The 19,909-nt window shown below is 50.2% G+C and overlaps 1 protein-coding gene across 3 annotated transcripts in view; it reads right to left on the bottom strand.

Moving 5' to 3' along the window:
* The window catches only part of ABL1 (ABL proto-oncogene 1, non-receptor tyrosine kinase), a 172,740-nt gene that overhangs the window by 3,894 nt on the left and 148,937 nt on the right, over nt 1-19,909 (bottom strand). For all 3 annotated transcript variants that reach the window (XM_033960528.1, XM_033960527.1, XM_033960529.1), the window contains one exon: nt 4,025-4,189. In XM_033960528.1, coding sequence (XP_033816419.1) covers nt 4,025-4,189 — 165 coding nt within the window. The remainder of the gene's footprint in view (nt 1-4,024; nt 4,190-19,909) is intronic.

Genomic DNA, 19,909 nt, shown 5'->3' with positions numbered 1-19,909 from the left:
AAAACCACAAATAGTTGTGAAAGGTAACTAATGGTCCTGTAGCCTCAACAGAACCCCATTCTAGTAAGCAGGACATTCAAAAAGAAAACTGCCATGCTTATAAGAGTCATTTTGTAAGAAGAACAATGAGGCAGGACCAACTGTTCTAATGAATGTGGTTGACAGGACTGGACACTGCTGCTCCCCTTTTGCCTACAGATTAGGTATCATGTAGTAGCCACAAATCCATACTCTGCAGCTGAAGCTGAAGTGCCACCTCTGCTTCAAGTTGCAGATGAAAGCCTGGCTCTTTTCCCAAAATTTTCACAGAGGCGGCAACTGGACAGCTATTCACACATAATACACTGCTGCAGAACTAGTTTACCACGTACGCTCCAAGATCAGCTGCAATCTCTCCTTCAGTAACTTATTTGATATACCTTAGCTTGTCTATATGCTTCACTATGTTTCTCTCTCATTTAATGTATACCATACTGACACTATAGTACAGTTACTTACCGTAACATGTGTTATCTAGGCACAGCAGGCAGATATCCTCACATATGGGTGACGTCATTCATATGGACACTTTGAAAGTGCAACGCTACTAAGAAATTTAGAAAGTTTGCAATAGCCCACACTGTGCATGTGCCTTCCCGCCCGATGTAAGCCCACAGTCCCTCAGTTCAGTAAGCCAGCTAAGAAGCCAACCAGGGGAGGTGGGTGGATTGTGAGAATATCTGCCTACTGTCTCTGGATAACACCAGAGGGCCGCCGTGTGAGCGGATTACTGGGCATGATGGACCACTGGTCTGACCCTGCAGCGGCAATTCTTATGTTCTTATGTTACGGTAAGTAACTGTGCTTTATCCCAGGACAAGCAGGCAGCATATTCTCACATATGGGTGATCTCCAAGCTAACCAGAATGGAATGGTAGGAGTGTAGGCCTTTTAGGAAAATAAATTTTGTAATACAGTTTTGCCGAAGTGCCCATCCATCTGGAAAAAGATTCCAGACAATAATGTGAGGTGAATGTATGAACCGAGGATCAAGTAGCAGCTTTACAGATTTCATCAATAGGAGTAGAGTGGAAGAAAGCTACTGAAGCTGACATAATTTGAACTTTATGGGCTATGAGCTGACCCTCTAGCTACAGCCCTGTCTGAGCATAACAGAACGATATGCAGAAAGTCAACCAGTTGGAAATCATTTTCTTGGAAACAGGATGTCCCAACTTGTTAGGATCAAAGGAGTCAAAAAGTTGAGGAGCTGTTCTATGTGGTTTTGTCCTGCTGAGATAATAGGCCACAGCCCGCTTGCAATCCAGAGTGTGAAGAGCCATTTCTCCTTGGTGAGAAAATGAAGAGAGTAACCCTCTTGAATGATTTGTAGAACCCAGAGGTCTGAGGTGATCAACTCCCAACGATGAAAATAAAACTGGAGATGACCCCCAATTGGCTGAAGGGGAGATTGATTCATTGGAATTGCAATTATGCTCTCTAGTAGTTGGACAAAAAGACTGCATTGATTTAGCAGGAGCAGGTGCATGGGACTTTTGAGGCTGCTGCTGTTTTTGTTTCTTCTGTTGTGGCCTGGGGGAACAGAAGATCTTGCTGAAAATCGCCACTGATATGAAGAGGATGGTCTGAAAGTTTTCGATGTAGAAAGCTTGAACTTAGGTTTTACCAAGGTATCCCACTGGGTTTCATGAACAGTGAGTTTTTGAGTTGCAGTATCTGTAGAATCTCCAAAAAGCTCATCCCCAAGACATGGAACATTGGCTAGCATGTCTTGAAGGTCCTGAGCCACGCCAACCTCCTCATGGCCACAGACATAGAAGAGGCTCTAAAGTCAGCTCAAAGACATCGTAAGCCAAACGAACCAGGTACTTCCTTAACTGAGCAAGAGTGCTGAGATGATGTTGAAAATCTTTCAGTTTATGAGAAGGAAGATGTTTCTGGTAATTAGGAAAATGTTTAATAAGATGTTTCAAATAACAAGAAAAATAAAAGCTATAGTTAATGGCAAGATTTGCCAACATGGAGTTTTGATAGACGTTGGCCAAATTTGTCCATAGTCCTCCTCTCTCTACCAGGTGGAACCGAAGTATAAACTTTGGATGGAGTAGACATTTTTATAATAGCCTCCACCATTAAAGATTGATGAGACAATTGAGGTTTGTCACAACTTTGAATGAAAATTATCTTATAGAGAGAGTCCAATTTCCTGGGAGCAAAAGAAACAGAAAGAGGAGACTCCCATTTTTTGTAGAGGATTTATCTTAATATGTCATGCAAAGGAGTTTAAGCAACTCTTTAGGAGGATACTCATAGTCCAATGTTTCCAAAAATTCAGCACTGTATTTTGAATCTGACTCCAGCTTCAAAGAAAGATTCTTTTCTAGCTGTCGAATAAAACGAGTAAAGGAAAGCTTTTCTGTAGAAGACGCTCTAACTAGTGAGTGTCTCGGTGACTTCAAAGGAGGAGAATCCTCTGCTTCGGTAGAGGAAGGAGAAGGATCTGGATTGGCGTCATCTTGTAGATCTGAGTCAACCAGGACAAAAGGAGAACAATTCTTTGACCGGTACCAATCCGGTGTTGAAGGTTCCTTTGAATGTTTACGCTTCCGGGAAACATGCTTAGATTTGGAACCACGTTTGGATTTGGAAGAACTTTTACTACATTGTCTTGGATGAACGATGCAGGACTGGATTGACGTGATGAACGATGTCGAGAGCCATGCTGTTGCATCAAGGAAGCATTGACAGTACCAGAAGGCCTTGCAGTGTTAGACTCAGGCTGGGCCGGTACCAGAGGAGTCTACATCGGGGTAAAAAGAATAAACATCCCCATACTCCTCATGGAACAGAGCATCGAGCTTCTGTTGAAAAGTAAGCAACAGTACCTTTGGCTTAATTGCCAGTACCAACGGTGCTGTGACACGTTCCGGAGAGGATAACGATGCACCCCTCAAAGATGGAACTAGTTGCATAACGGGTTTGCGCTTGGTCGGCATGAATGGACTCAATGCCTTAGTGATGATCTGCAACCCCGACTGGGAAGCTGTTGGCTTTTTAGCTGGCTTACCAGAGAGGATGATGACCTGTGACACAGGTGTCAATGGTGGTATATTGGGTGGTGTCTGTGACTTCGATGTAGACGGTGTCAAAGAGAGATCTCCTTCCATTGTGACACCGAACAACTTCACCTGTTGCAGCTTTTAATGGTTAGCTTCTGTAAAGTTGAACAGCGTGCGCAGGACTAAAAACGGTGCTCTGGACCCAGACACTGTAGGCACCAGCTGTGTGGGTCTGTGATGGAGATAGTTCAAGAACACCGACCGCACTTTTTAAAACCCATTACTGGGTGGGACATCGACAGAAACACCACCTCAGCCAAATCAAACTCGATGGCTGAAGCTTGATGAAAGGCCCCGCCGGTCAACTTGCTGGAAGGCTGACGTAGAGAAAAAATTAAACTCCCGGAAAGTAAATTTTACTATGGGAGAAAGAATTGAATAAAAGAACGCGAGTGTGGGAAGGCAAGTAGGAAAAAACACAACGAACGTTGTGAAATGCGATTTCTTAGCACCACGGAAAATTAAGAACTGATGGACTACATGCTACGTCAGATGGGAAGGCACTCGTGCATGCACGGTGCGGGCTATCAGAAACTTTCTAAATTTCTTAAAGTGGCGATGCACTTTTAAAGTGTCCATGCCAGGGCTCCATGGATGACGTCACCCATATGTGAGAATATGCTGCCTGCTTGTCCTGGGATAAATTATCTTATTGTTATTTCTATAATTTAACTTGCATATTTCCAAGTTTTTGGATTACTGTTCTAATTGTATATTACGCTGAAATTTGAGTGTTTAATATAGTCATGTTGTCACTATATTTGCCTATAGGCAGTTATACTAACTGTATACTATCTTGTGTGACTTGCTTATAAAAAAAAACACCATAAATAAATCTTTTAAAAATCGCACTGACTCGCAGAAGGCATTTAGACTATTTTCTTAGAGCTGTGTATGAGACTCACCAATCTCTCCTGGGCCTTTGGAATTTGGAGACTCTGGACCCTCATTCATATCTCTGCTTTCAGCTGCTCTTCTGCAGGTCCTGGTTTTTGTGGGCAGCTCTGGTGCCTGCAGTAAGGTGCTGACCATGCCTTTCAGCCCCTTTTTACCCAGTTCCTTCTCTACTTCTGTTATGGAAAGAGAACAAAGACTAAGAACTATAACAACTCACAATAGACAGACAGAAGACAGATAACCTAGCTCCTGTTAAATATAAAAGCCCAACTGTGCTAAAACTCTACAAGGCAGGTCCAATTTTTTTTAAATTAAAAATTTTGAAATCTACAATTCCAAATACACCACAGGAAAAGGAAGAAATCCCCCTAATACATTTAAAATTAAACAAAATCAAATATTAGTCCAACAAAAGCAACATCAAGCGAGAAATTGAGAAGTTTTTAAACTAGGAAGAAGGGGAAAGCCAACAGTCGACCAAGAGTCGATGGTTCGGGAAACCCAGAGGATACCATGCAAGAAGATTGCGGGGAAGACTCACCAGATCATAGGCAAGATAGAAATCCTGACAGATCGAAAGGGACACAAGAGGGAAAGAAAGTAACAGGCCGCAAACTCAAGTGTATGTACACGAGCGCAAGGAGCCTAAGGATTAAGATGGCCATGGCATTGAACATCCGAAAAGGGAATTACGAAGGGATATTGATCGACCAAGATGCCTCCTCTGGCGACCAGCTACTCTGAGCCAAGCGACCAAGACACTGAGCTCCCCAGCTGAGGAGACTGGTGTCCGTGAGAAGCACTGATCACTGGGCTGATCCTGACTCACTCCCCGCACCAGATTGGAAGACTGTAGCCACCAACGGAGGATGTGACGAACTAACCCCCGAAGAGGCACGGGAGAGTCCAGATCGTGCAACTGAGGAGACCACCGCTGAAGCAGAGCATACTGAAGCAGCCGCATGCAAGCCCGGGCCCACCAAACCACATCCAGGGAGGCTGCCATCGACCTCAAGACCTGGAGAAAATCCTGCACCCAAGGACACCATGAAGCCATCAGAAGGCGAATCTGTGACTGCAACTTGTTCACCCGGGCCTCTGGGAGGAAGACTTTCCCCAAGCCAGTGTCGAATAGAACCCCTAGGTACGCCAGAAGCTGAGACAGAGGTCAACTCGCTCTTGGACAGGTTGACCATCCCAGCGACCGCAGAAACTCCACAACCCAAGTCATAACCCGGGAACTGTCCTGAAAAGACTTTGCTTGGATCAACCAATCATCCAGATAAGGATGAACCAGAATGCCCTTTTTGAGCAAGGCTGCCACCATGAGCACCATAATCTTGATGAACGTCTGTGGAGCCTTGGCCAGGCCAAAGGGAAGTGCACAAAACTGATACTGCCGTTCCAGGATCGCAAAGTGAAGGAACTTCTGATGGGAGGCACAAATCGGAACATGTAAGTAGGCCTCCGTCAGATCGAAAGAAGTCAGGAATTCCACCAGCTGAACTGCCAGAATGACAGATCTCAGAGTTTCCATACAAAAAGAAGGAACTCGGAGCACCCTGTTGACTCCCTTCAGAACCAAGATGGGCCGAAAAGACCCCTCTTTGTGGGGCACTACGATGTAAATGGAATACCTGCCGTTACAAAACTCCTGAGGAGGTACTGGAACTATCGCTTTGAGATCGAGCAACCTTTGTAGCATCTGATGAAAAGCCAGTTTCTTCCATGCCGCCTGACAAGGAAGATAGGAAGCGATCTGGCAAGGGCTGGGAAAACTCCAGAGCATATCCGTCCGAATGACCTACAGAACTCACTGATCCACTGTGATCTTTGCCCACCCCTCGTACAACTCCCGCAATTATGCGACTACTGACACCAGGGGACGAGCCCATAAGGAGTCATTGGGCAGGGCGGTCCCTGAAAGGACTGCATGCGCTGAAAGCAACGACCCTGGGGAGACCCGGTGGAAGGAAAACCGCCCCATGACCAAGGCGGTATTGGCGAAAATGATGCAAAAACCCTGAGCAATGACACCCTGCGCAGGCGGGCGAGCAAGGTCTTCAGAAAGACAGGGCATCTTTTGTCTGTACTAACTTGTCCAGATCTTTGCCAAACAAGAAAGACCCTGGAAGGAGAAATTAGGTTCTTTCCTGCTAATTTACTTTCTTTTAGCTTCTCCAGACCAATAGAGGTTAATCTTTATGAATGGGTATATATCCAATCATGACCAGCAGGTGGAGACTGAAAACAAAACTGTGAGATAGTACATAAGATATCCCCTTCTTTATTCTCATCAGTCTGCTGAATAGCCAAGCAGAACCAAGAACTGAAAACAGAAATAAACAATACTCCGAACAGGAGTAACAACTAATGTACCCAAAATGCTGTTGGAAAATGCACAGGAGAAATACCACAAGGAAAAAATGTCCCCACAGCTCGCCAGCTAAGCCACAGCCGCTGTTCTTTAATTCTTCCCGGCCCTAGAAAAATACTAGAACCGGCAGCAAAAAACAAATCTGCCCGCGCAACAGCCCCAACAATACAACAACAAAGGCTAAAAGAAAGTAAATTAGCAGGTAAGAACCTAATTTATCCTTCTTTAACACTCTCCAGACCAGTAGAGGTTAATCTTTACGAATGGGACGTACCAAAGCAGTTCCCATCATGGGCGGGACCCCCGAAGGGCTGACACCAGAAAGCAATGTTACTTACCGTAACAGTTGTTATCCAGGGACAGCAGGCAGCTATTCTCACTAGTGGGTGATGTCATCCGACAGAGCCCCGATACGGACATCTTGCAAGCATGTCTTGCTTGAAGAAACTCAGAAGTTTCGAGATGCCCGCACCGCGCATGCGCCAGTGCCTTCCCGCCCGATGTACCGGGCGTGTCTCCTCAGTTCAGGTAGCTAGCCTGAGAAGCCAACCCAGGGGAGGTGGGTGGGACGTGAGAATAGCTGCCTGCCGTCTCTGGATAACAACTGTTACGGTAAGTAACATTGCTTTATCCCAGGACAAGCAGGCAGGTATTCTCACTAGTGGGTGACCTCCAAGCTAACCCCAATGGGATGGTGGGAGAGTTGGCAACTTAAGAGAACAAATTTTGTAACACTGTTTGGCCAAACTGTCCATCCCATCTGGAGAAAGTATCCAGACAATAATGAGAGGTGAATGTATGAACCGAGGACCAAGTGGCAGCCTTACAAATCTCCTCAATCGGTGTCGATCTGAGGAAGGCAACAGAGGCTGCCATTGCTCTGACCTTATGGGCTGTGACCTTACAGGGAAGGGATAATCCAGCCTGGGCATAGCAGGAAGAGATACAAGCCGCCATCCAGTTGGAGATGGTGCGCTTCGATACAGGTCGTCCCAACTTGTTTGGATCAAAGGAGACGAAGAGTTGAGGAGCAGTTCTGTGAGGCTTTGTGCGATCCAAGTAGAAAGCTAAAGCACGTTTACAGTCCAGAGTGTGCAAAGCAGATTCTCCAGGGTGAGAATGAGGCTTTGGAAAGAACACTGGAAGCACGATGGATTGGTTGAGGTGAAATTCAGAGACCACTTTAGGCAAGAATTTTGGATGAGTGCGGAGGACCACCTTGTCATGGTGGAATACTGTGAACGGTGGATCCGCCACTAGGGCCTGAAGCTTACTGACCCTGCGAGCAGACGTGAGGGCCACCAGAAAAACCACCTTCCAGGTGAGATACTTAAGTGGAGCCTTGTTGAGAGGTTCAAACGGAGGCTTCATGAGATGAGACAGGACAACATTGAGATCCCAAACCACAGGAGGAGGTTTGATAGGAGGGTTGACATGAAAAAGTCCTTTCATAAATCTGGAAACCACAGGATGAGCAGACAAAGGTTTCCCCTGTAGAGGCTGATGGAAAGCCGCAATAGCACTCAGGTGGACTCGTATAGAGGTAGACTTGAGACCAGACTGAGACAGGTGTAGAAGATAGTCCAATACAGAAGATAGGGAAGCTCGCTGAGGTTCCGTGGCATTGGAAATACACCAGGAAGAGAATCTAGTCCATTTTTGGGAATAGCATTGTCGAGTAGCAGGCTTCCTGGAAGCCTCCAAGACCTCCCTCACTGCTTGAGAGAACAGGTGAGGAGTTACGTTGAGAGGAACCAAGCTGTCAGGTGGAGAGACTGCAGGTTGGGATGAAGTAGTGAACCTTGATGTTGAGTAAGTAGTGAAGGAAACACTGGAAGAAGTACTGGCTCCCTGCTGCTCAGGTGAAGTAGAAGGGAGTACCAAGGTTGTCTGGGCCACCGAGGAGCAATCAGAATCATGGTGGCATGGTCTGATCTCAACTTGACCAGAGTCTTTTGAATGAGAGGAAATGGAGGGAACGCATACAGGAAGCGATTCCCCCAATCCAGTAGAAAGGCATCTGCCTCGAGGCGATGAGGAGTGTAGATCCTGGAGCAAAACTGAGGCAGTTTGAAGTTGTGGGGGGCTGCAAAGAGGTCTATCTGAGGCGTCCCCCACTGTGCAAAGATCTGATGAAGGGGGTCGGAATGGAGCGTCCATTCGTGAGGCTGGAGAAGACGACTCAATTTGTCTGCCAAGACGTTCTCCTTCCCCTGAATGTAGACAGCTTTGAGGAAGGCGTTGTGGTGAACCGCCCAATCCCAGACTCGAAGAGCTTCCTGGCAAAGAGGGGCCGAGCCCGTGCCCCCTTGTTTGTTGACATAATACATGGCGACCTGATTGTCTGTGCGAATAAGGACCACCATGTCGTGAAGCAGATGCTGAAAAGCTTGGAGAGCATTGAAGATGGCTCTGAGCTCCAGAAGATTGATTTGATGGAGTCGTTCCGCACTGGTCCAGAACTCCTGAGTGCGAAGACCATCCAGATGAGCCCCCCATGCATAGTTCGATGAATCGGTCGTGAGAACTTTCTGGTGGGGAGGAGAGTGAAACAGCAAACCTCTGGATAGATTCGAAGAGGTCATCCATCAGAGAAGAGACTGCCGTAGAGCAGGAGTGACTACAATGTGACGGGACAACGGGTCGGACACCTGAGTCCATTGAGATGCCAGGGTCCATTGAGGAATTCTGAGATGTAGTCTGGCAAAAGGCGTCACATGAACTGTAGATGCCATGAGTCCCAAGAGGACCATCATGTGTCTCGCTGATATGGATTGGCGAGAAGACACCGACTGGCAGAGTAGAAGAAGAGCATCCATGCGTTGAGGAGGGAGGAATGCTCGAAGTTGAATGGTATCCAGGACAGCCCCGATAAAGGGGAGAGACTGAGTGGGCTGAAGATGGGACTTGGGAAAGTTGATCTCGAAGCCCAAACTCTGCAGGAAACAAATTGTAGTCAAGGTCGCCGAAATGACCTCTGGAGCCGACGGTGCCTTGATGAGCCAGTCGTCTAGGTATGGAAACACCTGAAGACCCATGTTCCGGAGTGCAGCGGCCACCACCACCAGACACTTCGTGAAGACTCTGGGAGACGAGGAAAGGCCGAATGGAAGCACTCGATACTGCAGATGTAGATGTCCCACCCGAAATCTGAGGAACTTGCGGGAGGCCGGATGAATAGGAATGTGAGTGTAGGCCTCCTTGAGGTCCAGAGAGCATAACCAATCGTTCTGCTCGAGGAGGGGATAGAGAGAAGCCAGGGTCAGCATACGGAACCGCTCCTTGACCAAAAACTTGTTGAGGACTCGAAGGTCCAAAATGGGACGCAGATCGCCCGTCTTCTTCGGGACCAGGAAGTACCGGGAGTAAAACCCCCGGTTTTGCTGATCTAACGGAACCGGCTCGACGGCCCGAAGCCGAAGCAGAGCCTGAGCCTCCTGGAGGAGAAGCGCGGTCTGCGTCGAGTTGGAAGGATACTCTCTTGGCGGGTGGTCCGGAGGGACCTGTTGGAAATGAAGAGAGTATCCCTCTCTTACGATGGTAAGGACCCAAAGGTCCGTGGTGATTGTCTCCCATCGATGACAAAAATGATGGAGACGACCCCCAATGGGAAAAACGGGGGGAGACAGAACGAGGTCGGTTATGCTCCCTGGAAGAGAGTCAAAAAGGCTGAGTAGCCTTAGGTGCAGCCGGCATCTGAGGCTTCTGCTGAGGCTTCTGGGGAGGCTGTCTCTTCGCAGGTTGTCTCGCAGGAGGAGTCTGCCTCGGCTGATAACGCCGCTGGTAAATCAGAGGCGGCCTAGTGGGACGAGACTGTTGAGGCTTGGGTTTAGGCCGTAGGATAGACTGGAAGGACTTCTCATGATCCGAAAGCTTCTTAGTAACAGTCTCGATAGACTCATCGAACAGATCCGCCCCCGCACAAGGCACATTTGCAAGTCTGTCTTGGAGGTTCGGGTCCATATCAATCGTACGAAGCCATGCCAGGCGACGCATGGCCACCGAACAGGCAGCAGCACGTGCCGAGAGCTCGAAGGCATCGTAGGAGGATTGCATCAGCTGTAGGCGTAACTGGGAAAGAGTCGCCACCACCTCTTCAAACTCATATCGAGCCTGAGCATCGATAAAAGGTATGAACTTGCGGAGGACCGGCAAGAAGAAGTCCAAATATGAAGAGAAGAAGTTGTAATTGAGCACTCGAGTCGCCATCATAGAGTTCTGGTAGATACGTCTACCAAACTTATCCATCGTCCTCCCTTCTCGGCCCGGTGGTACTGAGGCGTAAACCTGGGAGGGATGAGATCTCTTGAGGGAGGACTCGACCAGAAGAGACTGATGAGAGAGTTGTGCCCCTTCAAACCCTTTGTGGTGGACGATGCGGTATCGAGCATCCAACTTACTGGGAACTGCAGGGATGGAATATGGTGTCTCAAAACAGCGCATGAAAGTCTGGTCAAGCAGTTTATGCAGAGGAAGCCGGAGCGTCTCCGCCGGAGGGTGAGGTAAATGAATGGTGTCCAGATACTCCTTAGAATATCGAGAACCAGTGTCCAAAGTTACGTCCAAGTCATCCGCCATTTGTCGGAGGAAGGAGGAAAAGGACAGTTGGTCCGCCAGCGCCGGCCGGCGAGACGAACTAGAAGAAGTGGAAGCCTCCGGGTCCAGAGAGAGCTGGGAGCGGCAAGGAGAATAGGAGGTAGATGGTTCCTCATACTCCGGTCCCTCAGGCGGGGATAAATCCGACGAGGAGTATCCCATACGCTGGATCTTCTTTTGCGGGGACACCTCCGAATGATGTGAGGAGTGTCGAGACGAGTGTCGAGATCGATGCCCCTCCCGGTGACGGGATGGGGAACGAGATCTTCTATGCATCGCACGATCCCCCGAAGCCTCCAAGGAATGGATGGGACTAGATGCAGTGGATCGCAGAGGTGGCAAGGATGCGGACTCACGCAGTGCCACCCAGGTCTGGTATGGAGTGCGGAAGAACTCCTCCTGCGATGCAGTATGCCCAGGACTCCGATTATCAGGGGCTGACATAGTACTCTATGGCCTCTCTTTCTCAATCTCTGTCTTATCTAATTGCCCTGCCTTTTCATTGCCTCCATTTACCACCGCTATAACATGTAACATCGCTATATACGTACTGTCTCTTCTTTAGTATATGCCTTTTTATTACTGCTATTTATGTAACATCTCTGTAAATGTAACAACACTGTAATATGTATCATCGCTGTAAATGTACAGTCTCTTCTATTGTTAACCGCATTGAACTTCCATGGTATTGCGGTATACAAGAATAAAGTTATTATTATTATTATTATTACTCTGATGTCGAGGAGGCGTGATGGGCTCCAAAGGCGGCATATCACTAAAGGAAGCCCGCCGCGAGGCCCCCGCCGCCCTCCGCCGATCCTCCTCGTCGAGCAGTGAGATCGAACGACGAGGAGGAGGGGGAGGGGGCGGTCCGCCCCCCGGGACCGGGACCGGGAGGTCACCCTGAATGGAGGCGATAAGCCGGGGTCCCATAGACTGCATAAGCTCGACAAACTGAGCTTCCAGCAGGGAACGAAGCGAAGCCGATATGGAGGGATCCGCACCGAAAGGGGGTCCTCCAGCACGGTCTTCGCGCTCCTTTGTGGCCAAGTGCTTCTGCTTGCTAGCTTTAGGCACTTTGATGACCACCGGAGGGACAGTGGAAGGCGGTACCTGAGCCGAGGAGACGGGGACAGGCACCGGTGTCGAACTCGAGGCAGAAGTCGGAGTGAACGATGCCGGCTTCACAATGCCCGATGCAGGAGTCGTCGATGCAGGTTTCGAATGGATCGGCGAAACATCAGTAGAAGTTGAAGCAGACGGCTCCTTGGCAGTCTCCATCTTAAACATCGACTCCCAGAGCAAGCAGCGCCGTTTGAACGAGCGCGCAGTGAGCGTGGAACAAGGTCGGCACGATTTCGGAACGTGTTCTGGACCAAGACACTGAAGACAGCGTCGATGCGGGTCCGTCAACGAAATCGCACGCTGACACTTGCTGCACTTTTTAAAACCGGTGATTGGCCGGGACATAGGCCGGAAAAGCGTCGCCGCAAGGTCGAAGGCGCTAGGCCTAAGCCACGAGGCCGGCCCGGCCGAACCGCCGGAAGAAATAATTTTAACTTTTTTTTTTTTTTTAAAGAAATATAAAGTAAAATTGAAATAAATCAAATAAACAAAAAACGCGGTACAAAGAAGGCAAATTTACTGAAATTCAGTCAGCGCAGAATGAAGTGAAACTTCTCAGCTCCGCGGAAAGAAAAGAACTGAGGAGACACGCCCGGTACATCGGGCGGGAAGGCACTGGCGCATGCGCGGTGCGGGCATCTCGAAACTTCTGAGTTTCTTCAAGCAAGACATGCTTGCAAGATGTCCGTATCGGGGCTCTGTCGGATGACATCACCCACTAGTGAGAATACCTGCCTGCTTGTCCTGGGATAACATGCTCACCGAACACCATGTCCCGACGCGCTTGAACATCTAACCTGGTAGTGTCTGACAAAGGAATGCAAGGAAGACCAAAACACAGCCTTACAAATGTCCACTGGAGGCACGAGCGAAGACTCAGCCCAAGAAGCCGCCTGACCCCGAGAGGAATGAGCCTTGAGAAACTCCGGAACAGGCTCCTGTCTCAGAAGATAAACGGAAGCAATAGTCTCCTTGATCCAGCGTGCAATAGTCGCCAGAAGGACAAAGAGATCTGATTTCCTGATCTCCTGGGTCCGCTGCACATAAGAGCGAAGGACCCGACCAACATCTAACTTGCGCAGCTGTCATTGCTCAGAAGAGCCCTCCCAACTACCCAACACAAGGAAGACTACAGATTGATTGACATGAAAAGGAGAAACTACTTTTGGCAGAAAGGAAGGTAAAGGCCGCAAGACAACCCGCTCCCTAGAAAAACTCCAAGAAAGCCTGTAACTCAGAAACAGCCTAGCGGAAGTAAAGGCCACCAAAAAGACCACCTTCAGAGTAAGATCCTTCAAAGAGCAGCTGCCCAACGGTTTAAAGGGCGGAAGCACTAGAACTGAAAGAACCAGATTAATATCCCAAGGTGGAACAGAGGGCCGCACGGAAGGCCTGAGCAGCTTGGCCGCCCGCAAAAAAACACGAACCACATCAGGAAGGGCCATCAAACGCTGACCTGTCACTAACCCACGAAAGGTGGACAAGGCCGCAAGCTGAACCTGGAGAGAAGACCAAGCCAGACCTCTATCCAGGCCATCTTCAAGAACTCTAGGATGTCAGGCAGAGAAGCGCAAAAAGAGAGCCCTCCCCGCGCATGGCACCACCCCTCAAAGAGACGCCAAAAAGCACATAAGCCCAAGAGGTAGAAAGCCTTCGGGACCCCAAGAGAGTAGAAAGATCACCTTATTCGAATATCCCTTCTTACCTAGGCGACCCCTTTCAAGAGCCAAGCCATAAGACAGAAGGGAGATGGGTCGAACATGGGAATGGGACCCTGCATCAGAAGGTCATCCAAGAGGGGCAGAGGAAGAGGATCCGCAACCAGAAGCTTCACCAGATCTGCAAACCACGGCTGTCGAGGCCGACCCGGATGGCGAACAATGCGGAGAAGAACTCTGCCCACTAATGGCCACGGAGGGAACACATACAACAGCCCCTCCATTGGCCATGGTTGAACCAGAGTTTCCAGACCCTCAGCCAGACCGTCCCTGCGATGACTGAAGAAGCGGGGCACTCTAGCGTTGCCACTCATGGCCATTAAGTCCATCAGGGGCTGACCCCAAGCCTTCACTATCAACTGAAAGGCCACGGGGCTGAGGCACCACTCCCCCGGATCTAAGATGTGACGACTGAGGAAGTCCGCCTGAACATTCTCCATCCCGGCTACATGAGAGGCCGAGAGGTCCTGAATATGCAACTCCGCCCAAAGCATGAGCAGAGCCGCCTCCTGCACCACCTAAGTGCTCTTGGAGCATCCCTGCCGATTAACGTAAGCCACCGCTGTGGAAACGTCAGACAGAACTCTGATCGACTTGCCCAACAAAAGATAGCGGAAGACTAACAGCGCCAGACGGATGGCTCTGGCCTCCAACACATTGATCGACCAGGACGCCTCCTCCGTGGACCAAGTGCCCTGAGCTGAGTGACCAAGACACTGAGCCCCTCAATCGAGGAGACTGGCACCCGAGAGAAGGACCGTCCACTGCGGTAGACCCAGACTCACCCCCTGAACCAGATGAGAGGCCTGGATCCACCACCGAAGACTGCAGCGCACCAAGCCTCGCAGAGGGACAGAGACATCCAAACTGTGTCTCTGGGGCGACCACCTCCGGAGCAGAGCATACTGAAGAGGACGCATGCGGGCCCGCAACCACTCACTACATCCAGGGACGCCGCCAGGACCCCAAGACTTGGAGGAAATCCTGCGCCCGAGGACACCGGGATGCCAAAAGGAAGCGAACCTGAGATTGCAATTTGCTTACCCGGGCCTCTGGAAGGAAGAACTTCCCCCAAGGAGGTGTCGAACAGAACCCCAAGGTACTCCAGACACTGAGTTGGGACCAACCGACTCTTTGCAAGGTAGACCACCCAGCCCAGCGACTGGAGAAACTCCACCACCCGAGCCGTGCTCTCCTGCAACGACTTCGCCCGAATCAACCAGTCGTCTAGGTAGGGATGTACCAGAATGCCCTCCGACCGCAAAGCCGCCGCGACGACTACCATCACCTTGGTGAACATCCGGGGAGCCGTGGCCAGGCCAAAGGGAAGCGCACAGAACTGAAAGTGCTGACCCAAGATCGCAAAGCGAAGGAAGCGCTGGTGATAGGACCAAAAGGGAAAATGCAAGTAGGCCTTCGTTGGAGCGACCGAAGTCAGGAACTCCTCTGGCTGAACCGCTAGAAGGACAGACTGCAGTGTGTCCATGCGAAAAGAGAGAATTCTGAGAGCCCTGTTGATCCCTGTTTAAAGTGAGGAGGGGCCGAAAGGTCCCCTCCTTCTAGGGCACCACAAAGGAAATGGCATACCAGCCGGTGCAGCACTCCTGAGGGGACACTGGAACATCCGCTTTGAGATATAGGAAGCGCTGAAGGGTCTGGTGAAGGGCTAGCGCCTCCCATGCTGCCTGACACGGAGAGACTAGATATGATCCGGCAGAGAACGGCAAACTCCAGAGCAAAACCGTCCCGCACCACCCCCAGGACTCACTGATCGGCCCACTTGGGAAACAAGTTGTGTAGCCGGGCACCCACCAGAACCAAAGGGCCGCCGGCAAAGAGCCATCGTACAGGACGGGCAGCGGGAGAACCGGCGGGGGGATTCCCAGCCCCCCGATGGGCCCCCCGAAAGGACTGCATGCGCCAAGCCAACCGACACTGGGGAAAAAACCGGAAGCCTTGAAAGAAGCAGCCCGACGCCCAGGGCGAAACTTGCGAAGGACCCGCAGACGTCCCCAGGCAGCGCCACCCCAAAACGCTGAGCGGGCATGGTCCTCAGGCAGATGGGGCACCTTAGAGGCCGTCAGAGTCTGAAACAACTTATCTAAGTCCTCTCCAAACAAAAACGACCCCTGAAAGGGAAATTTTTGGAAATTAAGGTTTGAATGCGGCGCCTGTGCGCGCGGCCACCAAAAGCCCCAGACTTAGCCGCAGGCCACACCAAGTCATAAAGAGCATCTGAGAGGTACAAGGGCAGCCATCTCAATCTTCGCCACCTCCAGATCCACCAAGGACCAGTCATCAGACTCACGATCCAGGACACGCTCAGACCACCGAAACACGGCGCGAGCCACCAGCCCCACAAAATAGCCGCCTGGACCCCCAAGGCAGAGACATCAAAATTCTGCTTAAGAAGTGTCTCTAATGTACGCTCCTCAGAGACCCTAAGGGCAGAACCGCCCGCAACAGGCACGGTATGCCGCCTAGCAATTGCCGAGACCACTGTGTCCACCATTAGCAAAAATAAGGTAGCCCTATCCCCCTCCGGGATGGGATACCAACGAGCCAGGGCGTGCGCCAATCGAAATGGCGCCCCCGCCGAATTCCACTGCGCCAGCACGATATCCTGAAAATCCTGACGCACAGGAAAAGAGTAGGAAAACAGCACAGACCCCCCTGAAGTAGAGGGGCCCCTTTACGCGGGGTCTCCGGTGGCGCAGCTTCAAAAAAGCAGCCCCAAGACATGGAAAATCAGGTCTAAAAGTGCATCCCTCTGAATAAAAGCGCACCACGGACGCCTCTGCGCCAGAAGAAGGGAAATCCGATGCTCCACTGCCAGTGGCCGTCCCCTCTAGAGCAGCAGTCTCAAACACGCGGCCCATGGGCCACATGTGGCCGCCCCGGGACTATTTTGCGGCCCGCGATCTGTCCTTGCCTAAAGCAGGGGTCCCCAATCTGCTTCCCTTCCCACTGCCCTCCCCCAAGCCACCGCAATCGGGGAACAGGCCAGCGCCCAAGGTCTTAACTCTCCCTGCTTATCTTCCCCAGCGTGGGGCCAATCAATTCACGCCACCCGACGCCAATTCTAACATTGGGGAGGAACTTCCGGGCCAGCTAGGCAGCGATTGGCTGGCCTGGAACTTCCTCCCCGACGTTAGAATTGACATCGGGTGGCGTGAATTGGTTGGCCCCGCGCTGGGGAAGATAAGCAGGGAGAGTTAAGACCTCGGCACTGGCCTGTTCCCCGATTGCGGCGGCAGCAGCTTGTTCCCCGATTGCGGCGGTGGCAGCCTGTTTCCAGATTGTGGCGGCGGCAGCTTGTTCCCCGATTGCGGCGGTGGCGGCCTGTTCCCCAATGGTGGTGGCTTGGGGGAGGGCAGGAAGAAATAAAGAAAGAAAGGGGGGACAGAGAGACAGAAAGAAAGAAGGGAAACGGGACACAGACAGAAAGGGGCATGGAGAGAGGAAGGGCGGGCATGGAGAAAGGAAAAAAAGAAAGAAAGGGGGCACAGAGAGAGAGAGAAAGACAGACCTATAGAAAGAATGGGGGCATGGATAGAGAGAGAAAGAAAGAAGGGGGCAGGGTGAAAGAAATAAAAAGTTGGGGGAGGGAAGGAGACAGATGCCAGACCAGGGAAAAGGAAGGAAGGAGGGAGGGAGATAAAGGGAAGAAAGAGATGTCAGACTATGGAAATAGGGACAGAAGACGAGAGAGATAGAAGGGAAGGTAAGACATGGAAACATAGATTTTGAAAAGAAAGCAGAAAAATTGAATATTAAGTTAATGCCAAAGATTGGATGCAAGGCAGAAAGTGAAGACGGAGAGAAAACCAGTCAAAGGACAAGAAGTCCCTGGAAACATAGTTAAATGCACAGAAAAATAAAGTCACCAGACAACAAAGGTAGGGAAAATGATTTTATTTTCAATATAGTGATTGAAATGTGTCAGTTTTGAGAAAGGAAAGATATTAAACTTTAAATGTGAGGGCTGCAGAAAAAATAGGGTACTTGGAGGGCCGCAGAAAAAATAGTTAATGACAATTTTGCATAAGGTAAAACTCTTTATAGTTTATAAATTTTTCCTTTAACTGTTAAAGGAAAGATTTATAAACTATAAAGAGTTTTTTTACCTCATGCAAAGTTGTCATTTCTTTAATAAGACATTAACTATTTTTTTCTGCGGCCCTCCAAGTACCTACAAATCCAAAATGTGGCCCCACTAAGGGTTTGAGTTTGAGACCACTGCTCTAGAGGATCCTGGAAGCCCGCCAAAGCAGCCATCCACGCCAAAACGATCCTCCCACCACCAATCCGCAATCCAAGCTCCCCGCGGGTGCTTGGATGAGGGAGGAGGAAGAGGGGACGCCAAATGAAAAGAGGGAGGCAAAACCACAGGGGGTGCGGAGGGAAAAAAACAAACCCGAAACCCTCCCGAGCGCGTATGGGACCCCCAAATGTCTGCACAAAGAAAGAAAAATCAGGGGATAAAAACCCCGGGGGTTCCCAGGGACTCCCTGCCCCAGCAGGGGTCCCCGCTGAAACCTGCCCCTGTGTTTGCAAATTAGGGGGAAGGTCACCTGAGATTGCAGACAAAATGGAGGGAACTGTCTGTCAAAATGGCAAAGATCACGCCAAAAATAACCCTTCCAGGGCCTGTAGCAGCTGGGAAACCTAAACTGTCCCAGACACTAAAGCAGGCAAGCCGGCATCAGCTGTTGAAAAATCATATGAGAGAGAATCTTTTTTCCCCTACCGTCGGCGGTTCGGGGAATCCCTCTGGAGGTAGTGAGAGCAGACCGGGCTGCCTCACTGCCTTCAGCCGGCTCACGAGGAACTAAGGCCGGGGAGCTCTGGATGCCTGCAGCCGCTGCCGACAGAGCTCCATGACCACACCGGCCCAAACCGCCGAGTTCAGGCGCGGCTGGACCAAATTGTGTCACACTTTCCCGGAGAAGAGCACAATTGCTCCATACGTGACCTAGCTAGAAGAAAAGTGCCAGTAAGTGCAAAAATACAGTAAAATACAGTAAACTGACAGGGAAGCAACCCTGCAGACTGGCACTACCTCAGGATTTTTTTTTTTTTTTACAGAACAGACTCCACAGGCTCTCGAAGCAATATGCCTTGCTTGATTTAGGGGGCAAGGCTTACTGCTGAGGCTCCTCTAAAAACATGTGGGGAGGTGGAGGAAGTGGGGAGAGGGACCCCGCTCAAGACCCGGCCAAAAACAGGGACTAGAAACCCCCTAAACAAATTCCAACAGCCCTACCAAGGGAGATGGGTACAGATCACTCAACACCTGCTGGAGACTGAAGTAGATGATGAGAATAGAGAAGGGGATATTTTATGTACTATCTCACAGTTTGTTTTTCAGTCTCCACCTGCTGGTCATGATTGGATATATACCCATTCATAAAGATTAACCTCTACTGGTCTGGAGAGTGCTAAAGAAAGGGAAATATCTTAAGATTCGCCTTCAACGCCGTGTCCGTCGACCAAGTCCGGAGCCACAGGGTACAAAGCACAGCCACACTGAGAGCCATGAACTTGGCCGAAGCCCGCAACAGATCATACATGGCATCCGAGAGATAAGAAGCACCCATCTCAATCTTGGCTAACTCCTGATCCACTAAGGACCAGTCATCAGGACCTGCTTGGACCACAAAAACAAGCCCAAGCCACCAGACTGCCACACATCACCAGCTGGATCGCCAGGGCAGTCACATCAAAACTCTGCTTAAGAAGTGACTCCAACCCATGCTGCTCAGTCCCACAAAGCCGAGCCGCCCTCTACCAGCACCGTATGCCGTTTCGCGATGGCTGAAACGACCGCATACACCACAGGTGACTTCAAGGTATCCCTAACTCCCTCTGGAATGGGATACCGTGCAAAACGAAAAGGCGTTTTCAACGCCTTCCATTGTGCCAGCACCATATCCCGAATATCCTGATGCATAGGAAAAGAGCGAGAGGCTGAGCAGATCCCATGAAGCAAGGGGTCCACCTCATGCAGGGGCTCCTTTATGTCCCCCTCGAAACACAAAACCAAGGAAACCTGAACAGCAAGCTCCTGGAGCTCA

The sequence above is a fragment of the Geotrypetes seraphini genome, chromosome 10, assembly GCF_902459505.1.
Source record: "Geotrypetes seraphini chromosome 10, aGeoSer1.1, whole genome shotgun sequence".
Classification (NCBI taxonomy): domain Eukaryota; kingdom Metazoa; phylum Chordata; class Amphibia; order Gymnophiona; family Dermophiidae; genus Geotrypetes; species Geotrypetes seraphini.
Note: the sequence above shows the minus strand (reverse complement) of the source record. Positions and strands in the feature narration are given on the sequence as shown.